The 11879-nt window shown below is 59.0% G+C and overlaps 4 protein-coding genes across 4 annotated transcripts; all 4 read left to right on the top strand.

The window, feature by feature from the left end:
• Window positions 1-385: 385 nt before the first annotated feature.
• Window positions 386-1471, top strand: TRAVEDRAFT_67487 (uncharacterized protein; the record flags this gene model as incomplete). Its single annotated transcript, XM_008046847.1, has 2 exons — window positions 386-690; window positions 760-1471. Exons 1-2 carry the CDS (start codon window positions 461-463, stop codon window positions 1469-1471), a joined length of 942 nt encoding a protein of 313 aa, XP_008045038.1. The 5' UTR covers window positions 386-460.
• A 1310-nt stretch (window positions 1472-2781) lies between these two features.
• On the top strand, window positions 2782-5266 carry TRAVEDRAFT_175632 (SecY protein). Its single transcript, XM_008046846.1, has 6 exons — window positions 2782-2830; window positions 2889-2956; window positions 3023-3302; window positions 3900-4522; window positions 4575-4962; window positions 5015-5266. Exons 1-6 carry the CDS (start codon window positions 2821-2823, stop codon window positions 5077-5079), a joined length of 1434 nt encoding a protein of 477 aa, XP_008045037.1. The 5' UTR covers window positions 2782-2820; the 3' UTR covers window positions 5080-5266.
• A 423-nt stretch (window positions 5267-5689) lies between these two features.
• On the top strand, window positions 5690-8614 carry TRAVEDRAFT_75418 (uncharacterized protein; the record flags this gene model as incomplete). Its single annotated transcript, XM_008046845.1, has 5 exons — window positions 5690-5765; window positions 6048-6266; window positions 6318-6823; window positions 6876-7561; window positions 7612-8614. The coding sequence occupies 5 exons, from the start codon at window positions 5690-5692 to the stop codon at window positions 8612-8614; spliced, it is 2490 nt and encodes an 829-aa protein (XP_008045036.1).
• A 2059-nt stretch (window positions 8615-10673) lies between these two features.
• TRAVEDRAFT_53902 (uncharacterized protein) lies at window positions 10674-11036 on the top strand (the record flags this gene model as incomplete). Its single annotated transcript, XM_008046844.1, has 2 exons — window positions 10674-10902; window positions 10966-11036. The coding sequence occupies 2 exons, from the start codon at window positions 10674-10676 to the stop codon at window positions 11034-11036; spliced, it is 300 nt and encodes a 99-aa protein (XP_008045035.1).
• Window positions 11037-11879: the final 843 nt, after the last annotated feature.

Here is an 11879-nt window from a genome sequence, read left to right as displayed (position 1 = left end):
GTGCACCCCGTCTTCCTGTGGCAGACTCACATAAATCAATCACAAGACATGTGTATCGGCCTGCGCTGCACCTTCCGCCGAAGTCACTGGCCAGATCAACATCTTCAGGTAAGGCAACTGAAAAATATATCGACTGAGCGCGTACGTTGAACTCATGCGGCGCATGCAGTGAGATGGCCGAGGAATACCTGCACATTGGGAAGACCTCGATGTACTTTGATAGGCCGGCGTCACTACCACTGGCATCGCATGGTGAGTGCTTCGCGTCCACCACGAGTGCACTGCCTCGTGCCAGAAAATGTCCGAACATGAATGGAACCAGTATTGGGACATATATATACTGCCTTTTTGTCTTCAGTGTCCCCCGCTACCCTTTGAGTCCTTACGCCAACGCCGCCCACTCCTCTCTTGTTTGGTTCCTGCCCCTACCCCTGTCCTAGGCACAGCGCCACAAATCGGCATGCCTTCCACCTACGATGTCCTCGGGCTGATCATCGGCGTCATTTCTCTTCTCACATTCGCTAAACATATAAAGCGCCTCGTCCATGGCGTCCTGCCCCCCGCCCGTGTCAAAGCCGTCGAAAATACTATCTCAGAAATCCGCACGCTTGTTGATCGGCTCGAGAGCCAAGGCAACCTGGCGGAGGGGGCGAGCCAGGCATGGACAGAATATCGCAGTCGATTAGCCGAGTGAGTCCCACTCAATGTAGCTCGAGGATCTCCCTGACCGCTAAGGGCGATTGATGTGCCCCCGTGCAGATTTTCCCGGCAGATCGACGGGCTGTGGCTGGAGGTGACGCGATGGGAGGCCCTTGGCATCGCACGCTTCCTACAGCCCTTCGGAAGCGTGGAGTTTGTCAAACTCTTCGGCGCGCTGAAGCGGATGGTCGACGACTGTTATGGGAACCTCGTACGACAGCATCTGGACCGTACACCCAGCCCGTCAGGGCTCCAGATGTCGACGGATACCATCAATATGCTGAGGATCTTGAATGGCGCCACCGCGTCTTCAGATCGCGCCGTCTTCGAATGTGATGGCGCTCCTCCGAATCAGGGGGGTTTAGTACAATGGGCTAGCGACACTCAAGAGACGCACCGCGCGCCGCAGATGGGAGAAACCAGATTGCACGTAGAGGCAGACTCTCCAGCTGACGGGAACCCACAGTCGGAGACGGAAGATGAGGAGACTACCGAGTCCAACAGATCCCCGGGGCAGCCTTCCATCGATGCCTCTATCACCACTCCGGATGCCGCTGAGGAAGCCGAGGGAGGGGGCACGTCGGACGAGGTCGAGGAGATCATCGTGGACGCGGACCAGAAAGCGCGCGAGCAACTGCACCGCATGCTGCAGCCCCGACGAGGAGGGGGAGGAGGAGGAGGAGGAGGAGGAAGAGGAATAAGGGCAGTCAAAGGAGGCCCTTACTCCGGGGCAATCCGGGCAAGTGGTGCATCAATACGCCCGCTTATGTAGCATGCACGTATCGCATCTGTGTAAATCATATAGCGCCGGAATCTCCCCGTTTCAGTAAAGAACGACCCTTCGCCAAGTTCACGTCCACTTCGACCTGGCCGCATTGTCCATTCATGTGCAAGCTGAAATACTCCTGCTCCCGCTCCGCCATCTGGTGTCCCCCGCCGCAATCCATGCCCTCCGCCTACGACGTTCTGGGACTGATCATCGGCAGTCTCCCTACTCGCTTTCGCGAAGCACGCGAAACGATCAGTCTCCAGTCGCCTGCCGCCGAGACGTGTGCGCGTCTTCCGTACTTTTATCACGGAGATGCGGACGCTCATGAACAGGATCGAGACGGTGAGCGGGTTCGAAGTTGGGGTTGGGCATGGTGTATATTGCTCACACTCACATGCCTCGGCCTCGCGCAGATTCGACCAGCCATTGAACGACTTATAGCTCGAGGTGAAGCGGTAGGAGGCCCAGCGCATCGCCCGGATCCATGAGCCTCATGGGAGCGCGGAGTTGGCGCGACTGCGTAATAAGTGCGGCGGACGGTGGATGAGTATCATCGGAACTTCGTCCAGCGATTCCTGGACACTGGGGATCACAGTCGGCGGGCAGCGTGGCTGGTTCCACCCGCCGATGCCGTTCAGGGGCTTCGAGCGCGCGCGCGAAACGCTACGGAGCAGAGCTTAGCGAAAATCACCAGGTTATCGATTCGTCTTCGGTCGGACTCGTTGCACTGGGGCCGGAATCACGGGCGGCCCCGGACGGCGCAGAGGCTCTTTGAAGATACATATCAGCGAGAAAGGACTCCCTCGACGCCCTTCAGTTGCACTTGTGCTGTCCGCGCGTGGACGCACGATGGACTGCAGCCCCGAATACCACCCACAGGGTACTGGTGGCCACCCGCGGCCTTTGCTCCATAAGCCACTTAGGGGCGGGAGTCCGGATGCAGGCGAGAGTCGCGCGGCGGGGTACGCGGGAGGGTCCCTCCGAGTCCGTTATACGGTGAGGGGGAAGCACTTCGGAGAGGAGGGCGCGAGAGCTGCCCGGGGGCTGAGTCCCGGAAGAGTAGATAATCTGCAAGAATATTAGCAGTATAAAGACGAACGCGGGTAATATTAATTTGAAAGGCTCAACTTCTTCTCAGGGTTTCAACTGGCACAAGGAAGGTGCTGGAGGATGCCAGGGGAGTCGCGTGGACGGAGGAGGGACACGTCGCGACTCGCAGACGCCGGGGGCGCGCTGTTTGGGGTTGTTTGGCGTGCCACCTCACGGAGACGCGACGTGTCGGGCGCCTGGGTTACTTTACCTTCCTCATCTGCGCTCGCTCACCCCAGCCGCTCCTTGGTCCACTGCCCACCATGAGCGGATGTACGTCCTCTCCCTGTCCTCTCTCCTGTGCGCGCGGTGCTGACAAAACTTTGCACAGTCCGGTTTTTGAATCTCGTCCGTCCGTTCCTGCCCATCCTCCCCGAGGTCTCGTCCCCCGACCGCAAAGTACGTTCCCGCTTTTCCCCTTCCTCCCCCTCCCCCCACACGCAACTAACCACCCCGCGCGCGCAGGTCCCCTTCAACCAAAAGGTGCTATGGACCGCCGTCACGCTCCTCATCTTCCTCGTCTGCTCCCAGGTCCCGCTCTACGGCATCATGTCCTCCGACTCTGCCGACCCGCTCTACTGGATGCGTGTCATCCTCGCCTCTAACCGTGGAACCCTCATGGAGCTCGGTATTACGCCGATCGTCACCTCGGGCATGATCATGCAGCTGCTGGCCGGTGCGAACCTCATCGAGATCGACTTTTCGCTCAAGGAGGATCGTGCGCTGTTCAGCGGGGCTCAGAAACGTGAGTCGTGCTTTTCCTTTGGAGCTTGCAAGCAGAGGTCTGCGGGAGTGGAGGGAAGCGGTCATGTGGAAGGTGTCATGTTCGAATCGTGCGCGAGTGTTGCCACGTAGTCGTGGTTTCGGACAGTGCGGCACGCTGTATACGACAACGCAAGCGAGGTCGATGGCGCTGAATTGCGTTACTCCGGCAACTCTGCACACGATACGAGGTGCACGAGATGTTTCCGCGAAGTCGAAGCGTGCATACATTCCGCATCCCCGTCCCCATCATCGCGGCTTTGCATTACGTGTTATCCTGTGCGCAACCCAGACGCGGGCCACAGCGGGCGTCGATGCGCTTTGGCTCGCGTGCAAGATATACGGGAGAATTTGAGTTTGACTGCGGTCGCGCGGGGCTTGTCATACACTTCGTGCTTAACAAGCGTAGTCGCGTTGTGCACCGTGTGTCATACCCTGGACGAGCCATAGCAGACATCGATGATGTCGTGTCGTCGCGCTGCTATGTGCACAGAACACTTCGCCGGAACTGAAGTGCGCGCATATAGCTTGATCTCCCTTCCCCGCTCCTGTCGCGTGACACATGCTGACGACGTTGCAGTCTTTGCTCTCATCATCGCTCTCGGTCAGGGTACCGTGTACGTCCTCACTGGCCTTTACGGCCAGCCTAGCGACCTCGGCGCCGGTATCTGCCTGCTTCTGATCATCCAGCTCATCTCGGCCTCGCTGATCGTCATCCTCCTCGACGAGCTTCTCCAGAAGGGCTACGGTCTCGGCTCTGGTATCTCCCTCTTCATTGCGACCAACATCTGCGAGTCTATCGTCTGGAAGGCGTTCTCGCCTACGACCATCAACACCGGCCGTGGCCCCGAGTTCGAGGGCGCCGTCGTCTCGCTCTTCCACTTGCTCTTCACCTGGAACGACAAGGGCCGCGCGCTCCGCGAGGCGTTCTGGAGGGACCGTCTCCCGAACATCATGAACCTGATCGCCACCGTCGTCGTCTTCGCTGTCGTCATCTACCTCCAGGGCTTCCGGATCGAGATCCCTGTGAAGAGCAACCGGTTCCGCGGACAGCGCGGCAGCTACCCCGTGAAGCTGTTCTACACGTCGAACATGCCGATCATGCTGGAGAGCGCGCTCACGTCGAACGTGTTCATCATCTCGCAGATGCTCGCGTCGCGCTTCCCGACCAACTTCCTCGTCCGCCTTCTCGGTGTCTGGGAGGTGCGTCCGTTTGTGTCTCCTCTCTGATTCGGTACTGACTACATGCGCTTAGCCCCTGGAGGACTCGCCCCAGCTCGCAGCCGTGTCTGGCATCGCGTACTACATGTCGCCGCCGCACACGCTGCACGAGGCGCTCGTCGACCCCGTCCACACGCTCATCTACATCGCGTTCACGGTCACCGCCTGCGCGATCTTCTCGAAGACGTGGATCGAGGTGTCCGGGTCGGGCCCGCGCGACATCGCGAAGCAGCTCAAGGAGCAACAGATGGTCATGGCCGGCCACCGCGAGGGGTCCATGTACAAGGAGCTCAAGCGCGTCGTGCCCACTGCGGCGGCGCTCGGTGGCGCGATCCTGGGTCTGCTGTCCGTCGTCGCGGACCTGATGGGCGCGATTGGCAGCGGGACGGGTATCCTGATGGCCGTCACGATCATCTACAGCTGTAAGTGGTCTACGTCCATGCATGTTTGCGCGTATACTGATGTCGTTTGTAGACTGGGAGATCGGCATGCGCGAGTCTGGCGGCCCCGAGATGGCCGCGCTCGGCGAGCTCTTCTGAGCACCGTGTTCATCAGCACCGCAGTAAATACCACCAGGGCACGCAGGGTCCGGGGACGCGCTGGACGCTGGACGGGCGTGGATGGGCGCGGGGGACGAGGACGAGAACGACGACGAAAGTTACGCTACGTTACGGGCTGTCATTTGTAGTGCCGCGCTCATCGATAATTTAACGCGACGTCTTCCGGCGGATGAGTTTGGTGTGTTGTGAGGCTTTATGAGCTTCGGGCGGATATGACGCGAACGCTGGCGAAGGCAAGGCCTCCATGCCTTGGGTAGGATAAGTATGAGGTTCGTCAAGTGCATGTGTGCGTTCGCGCAAGATGTTTAGGGCTGGCTATGCACAGAAATGGGTTCGTATGGCCATAGGTGCGCATCTAAGGCACTCTGCAACGATTTGGACGGTTGCCACAGACGGAGACTTTTGTCGTGTGTAAGGTTGTGGGCGCACGGGCGCCTGATATCGGCTAATCAACGAGGTTCGCAAACACTCCCGCGCCTCCTTGTCCCTCCACCACGACCTCTCCGCAAGGGCACCGCCCACTCGAGACGATCTCTGCGATAGGCCGTGCGAGCAAAACACCTCGATGGATGGATCGTGCCCACACGCAATGAAGAAGACCCGGAACTACGCCAACGCGGCCGTGCTTCCGGTACCGCTGAGCCAGATCAACGTCGTCGAGGAGCGTCCGCGGCCCAGACTCGGCCCCGCGCACTCCAACCCGTTCATTCCGACGTCGATGCAGCGCAGGAAAGGCTAAACGCGTCCCAAGACGGGGGGCGATCGTCATTATGCGCAGATGACGTCGTCCCCACGCTCCACCTGTCCTCCTCTGGGGCGCACCTATATAAGGCTGAACGACGCGTCTGGATCCCCCTACTGCACTTACGACTTGCTCTGCTCTTGACGACCCTGCATCCGTTCACGACTCCCGCTCTCACCACCGCAAAATCACCAGAATACGACAGATATGGACAAGTCATCTTCCATTCTCGCCGCGCTCAACGCTGGCAAGCTCCCGTCGCACGAGCAAATCGCCCAGGGCATCGACGCGCTCCTCGCAGCGCCCGTGCTGAACAACACGCCCGCGACCGGCGAGGGCGAGCTCAGCGCCCAGGGCGCGGAGATCCAGAACGGCATCCGCAACCTGCTTACCGCATACAAGAAGCTCGGAGAGAACAAGAACGGTGAGTATCCATCTCCTCACTCCTTTAGCTCGTACTTATTGGACCCCGCAGCCGATAACATCATCCAAGAATCCCTATGGCACCTCTCCGAGGTCGACCCGAAGAACACATCTACCTCGCTCAGCGCGATGGACGTCGACACGGACCAAGCGACGCAGGACGCGCGCGCCGTCGCGCACGCAGCTCGCACCCTCGTCAACACGCTGTGGGATACCGTCTCGCACGAGGGGCGCTCCGTCTTCCACGACTTCGCATCGTTCATGCGTCTCGCGCTCGCGGACGCCGCGGATTACGTTGGCGAGAGCGCGCAGAACGCGGCCGGAGCTCTCAGGGACGTCGACGAGGACGTACAGAAGGGCAAGCGGAACGAGCTCGGCGTGAAGCGCAAGGCCGAGGACGACCCGGAGGACGGGGACGTACGCGCTAAGTTTGAGCGCACGATGGACTCGACGAAGGAAGTCGGCTCGAAGGCCATCGGCGCGGGTCAGGTTGCCGTCGCGACCGGCCAGGACCTCGCAGATCGCACTTCCACTAGGCTTCAAGACGCGTACGAAAAGGTGCGTCTGAGGGAACGATGTTCTCGGTACACGTTACTGATGGCTACGACAGATTTGCGACCGCGCGCAAAACGACGAGGACTACCACAAGTCGATCTCCACGATCTTCAACCTCGCGGAGAAGTGGATAAACCGCTCGCTCGACGCGGCCGGCGACGTGAACCAAGCGACTTCCCTCGACGCATTTATCGACGACCCGACCCCCGAGAAGCACCTCATCAACGGTATCCGCGGCCTGCGCGAGGCCCTAGAACGCCTGGCCGGCGGCAAGTCGCTCGACGGCTTCTTCGGCGCGTTCCGCAACTGCGGTGTCGACATCCAGCAGGACCCCTCCGTGCGCCGTTGGGTCGACGCGTTCATCGCACACCTCCGCAAGAGCCTCGACGAGGTCGGGTACGCACGTAGCGACGAGGCGCAGAAGAAGAGCGACAAGCTCCAGAAGGAGTGGAGCGAGCTGCTCGACAAGGACTCGAACAAGGGCCGCAAGTGGAAGGAGGATGTCGCGGCGCTCAAGCGCGAGGCGTCCGAGTTCCAGACCGCGATCGACCAGGACGAGGATCTCCGCGCGGTCCGTCGCGCGCACACGAAGCTCGGCGAGGACCTCGAGAACGGGCTGCTCGTCTCGGGCAGTACGGGCGCGCAGTCGCTCATGGAGCGCGCGCCCTGGTTCTGGCAGGACGTCTTCAACGTCTACCTGCCGAAGGTCGTCGGCATGGTCAAGGATATCCCAATCCCGAGGTACGTGCATATTCTTGTATCGATCGTAACTTCGCTGACTGTCCCTATAGGACGGAGTACAAGGATGACGAAGTCGAGTTCGTCCTCGAGGACCTCGACATCTCCACGTTCTCCATCCTCCCTGGCCACGCATACATCCGCAACATCACCGACATCGACATCAAGGCGCCCTCCGCGGGTCAAGCCCAGACGGCCGTCGGCGCGCTCACGCGCGTGTACCTCCAGGGCATGCAAATCAAGCTCAAGGAGGTCTCGTTCTACTACAAGGACAAGACCGCGTCCATCGGCCCCGCAGACTTCACCGGCATCCTCGAGTTCACCCTCCCGCCCCAAGGCATCGACGTCGACATCGTCGTACGCAACATCCCGAACTCGCCCGAGGGCCTCAAGGAACGCGAGCGCCGCAACGCGTTCGTCGAGATCCAGCGCGTCGACGTCAAGGTCACCGAGGACGTCGAGCTCTCCGTCAAGCAGTCCAACCACCAGATCCTCGTCTCCGTCTTCCGCCCCATCATGCTCTCGCGCCTCCGCGACGCGCTCCAAACCGTCCTCGAGGCGCAGCTGCGCGCGGGCCTTCAGTGGGCGGACGCGTTCGCGTGGGACGTCGGCCGCCGCGCGGAGGTATTCAGCGACGCGGGCCTCCCGCGCGGCGCGTCGCTCGTCGCTGGGTTCTGGAGCGAGCTCGGCCACCTGCAGAAGGGCGAGGGCGGGCTGCTCGCGGGCTGGAAGGCGACGGGCACGGGCGTGATCAAGAAGGACGCGGTGACGGGCGCGCAGTTCGCGATGGGCGCGGAGCCGCAGGTGCTCTCGGGCGAGAAGCACGGGCCGAAGGGCACGTTCGCGGAGCCTGCTGGGGAGCGCGGGGACGTACAGGCGGTCGCGGGGCAGGCTGGGGAGGTTGCGCAGAAGACGAAGGGTGTTGCGGAGCAGGCGAAGGAGACGGTGAAGGGGAAGGTGCAGCAGATTAAGAGCTTTGCGGATACGGTGAGCAAGAAGGCGGAGGAGGAGCAGGCGCGGGACGGGTGGCAGAGCGGTGCATTCGACTGGGCGTGAGTTGACGTCGTGTTCCTTGTTTCCTGGTGTCGTCTCCGACTCGTGTTCTCGGGGTTTTGATGTATCATGGACGCTCGCATCGAAAGTACTGAATGTATCAATGTAGCTGTATTGTAGTGTTGTAATTAGACCTGCTAATCGCTCACCACGCATCGCGCGTCGTCCGGGTGCACACGTTCCCCCGCGCAATGCTCGCGCCGCGTCTCCGCGCGCGCCGTCTCGGCCGTTCGCGCCTCGTTGATTCCGCGTCTGTACTTCGCGTCTCTCCTCAGTCCGTCATTCCGTGCTCGGTTTTTCTCCGAGCAGCGTCCGCTTCTTGCCGCGGTCTCTGTCTTCTCCTCGCGCGCGTCTTCCGTACGATGTGCTATCGTCACTTCGCGGAAAAAGCTTTACGATCACGCCGTCGTGATGCGAGAATGAGCAGGCTCCGTGGCTGCATTGTATCGTCGAGAACATATTCAACTCATCCATAGCGCAGTTCGTGTTGAACGAAAAGTACAACCCTGTCACCCTGGTTCGTGCCACGGCATTGTATGCACGTTCCGGGAACATATCGAGGGCCGCGGTGGGCGAAGTGAGAGTAGGCGCCTGTACCAGTGCAAGGTGGCGGTGCTGTCGGCGCTTGTAGAATTTGGGCGAATACAAGAGGGTTGTTCCCGTGGATGAGCTGCCCTGCCTCGAAAAAATGCATGGATAGGCTCAGAAAAATGTGACAGGATAGGATAGATGTGCCCCAATGTAAAGACGAAAGAATCAAGAATATTGTACACCGGCAACACTCGCAAATGCACTTGTATTTGATCTGCCTTATTTGTGCCTAGCAAGTGAGCTCAGTGGCCGGTATTATACCTATAGGTCTCCCAATTACTGCCCAAACCAACCTCGCCTGGATCCCTTCGACCCAAAACGACCACCACTGGGCTCTTCTCATTCGCGCTTCTATCGCACGGGTGCCGCAAGTCGACCAGCGCACCGGATGTTCAAACATCCTTTCGTTTGAACGTCTTCTCGAACCGGCGCGGAAATACTTCGACACCCATGGACGCGCGCCCCAGGATACCGCCGTCTTCATCCGCAACATCTTAGGGGGTAATCCTGCGCCTGACCCCAGCACGGCGTACTGGGTCGGTCAGCTTTACAGGGATTACCTCCAGTGCCCTGTGTGCGCCGAACGCATCTAGAGGAGCGTCCAGCAGTACGCCCCTTCCTACCCGTCTCTGCGTTCTGCGTCTCGACGCTGACTATGTTTCGGAATGTAGCTCCGAGTGTCGGCGAGTTCTCCAAAACCCATATGTGTACAATACTACCGTCTCGTCCCGCTCTCTTCAGGCACCGTGTTTGTCCGTTCGTCCTTACTAAGCTGAAAACCCCGCGTGTGTGCTTTCCCCCCTGTTGAATCAATTGATCTCTCTCCGATCTGTCTTCCGTATGCTCCTTAATCTTCCACTTCGGCCGCCTCGTATACGCACACGATTTGCTGCTCACAACCTGGGATCGTGATGTCTACTTTTATCTGGTAATGTCCCCCGCTGTCGAACGACACCGTTCAAGTTGTGTAACATGCCCAAGCCTTTCTTCTGTATCCGCGTGCTCTCTCACGTCTGTGTAAGTTAGTGTGCGGCGATTTACTTTTGACACGCTGACTCGTAAAGTCGCAGCTTTCAAGGTAGGTTTCAGCTCTGCCTTGGAAACTGTGTGGGTGTCGGGTGCTGTCTTTACTCAGCAGCGGGCCTCAGATGGAGTACGCTCAGGATATCTCCACCAGTGACTGCGCTTGTAAGTCCGCCAAAGACAATGTCGGCTTTGGCGGACACTTTATAAAATACCCAGTACACCTTCTGTGCACAAAGAGACGCTCCACGAGGCTCGGGAACCTCCCGGGCCGCATCCGCTCACAGTGTGTACTTTTCTGATGTGCCCTACCTCTCCCAGTTCTGTCCTGCTACCACAACATAGCACGCATGTCCCAGGTGCGCTGTGAGACGATCTACACAATGTCTACCCGCTCACGCCTCTGTACCGGGTTACTGTGACGGCCGCTCGCAATGAAGACGCGGAGATGACTCCCGCTCCGCTCACGTACTACTGGAACACCTCAGGTGCCTGTGAACTCGACGACTGCGTTGCACGCCTTCGCCGAGAGGTCTCTCTCCCGGACTTATCTGTTCGCAGCATCGGCTTTGACCTCTGGAACGTCAACCTCAATGTGCCGCACACCGATATTCTGTTTGCAGACTCTGCGTTCGACTTCGCGTGGCACGCTGGACAGCCTTTGTATACTGTGACATGTATGTACTGTCGTTGACTTGACTTCTGGTAGTACTTCGGCTCACACGCCGTACATCTTCTAGGGTACAAGTCCGGCGCGCTGCAGTGGTACAATATCAAATGTCGCTCTATGTATGACTGGCTCTGCCGGTAGCCTATCTCTATAAAACCCCCTTTTGAGCTCAGAAGGGAGATACAAACTGGATACAAGGTCAGTGTTAGGGCTCTACCGCCGCAACGACCTGGACAACAGGCTTGTATCCGGGGGTTTTCTGGTAGCCTAGAAGCATGGCTACACGATGCAGGTGGTTTCAGGGTGGTAGCTATCCTGTACGGCCCACAATCGCATGAATACAAGCGAATACAAGGGTATTGGCTGGATACAAGGTTGAATACAAGCTTGTATCTCCTCAACGAGCCTGGATACAAGGGTATATCTTGGTGTTTTCCGATAGCCCTGATCAAGGGCTACCCGAATCTGATGCGATTGTGGCTGTGCACCTCCAAGAAAATGATGCTCTGCCTAGGGCCTCCTGGTGCAAGGGCCATGGACACCCAACCACCTGACCACTTGATTGGATACAAGGGACCTTATTATAGCCTATAATCAGGGCTACCATGCGCATTTTAGTTCGCATCAATAGCTGCCCTGGTGGTGGAGATATGGCCTAGGCAGCAGTGGATACAGGCTGGATATGGGACTACTGCAAGTCTGATATCTCCGCAGCCCCCTTGACAACTGGCTTGTATCCGGGGTCGTTTCTGTAGCCATGAACGATGGCTACAAGATGCAATTTAGTGCGTGGGAATATCTGCCCTGGTGGCGGAGATATGGCCTTGTATCTGCTGGATACAAGATCTGGATACAAGATCAGTGTATGGTCGATATCTCCGCAACCCCCTGGACAACCGGCTTGTATCCGGGGGTTTTCTGATAGCCCTGAGCAGTGGCTACAACATGCAATTTAGTTGGTGTGAATAGCTGTCCTGGTGCGAA

This window comes from Trametes versicolor (assembly GCF_000271585.1).
Source record: "Trametes versicolor FP-101664 SS1 unplaced genomic scaffold TRAVEscaffold_15, whole genome shotgun sequence".
Taxonomy (NCBI): domain Eukaryota; kingdom Fungi; phylum Basidiomycota; class Agaricomycetes; order Polyporales; family Polyporaceae; genus Trametes; species Trametes versicolor.
The sequence above is the reverse complement of the archived record's forward strand: the minus strand, read 5'-3'. Positions and strand labels throughout refer to the sequence as shown.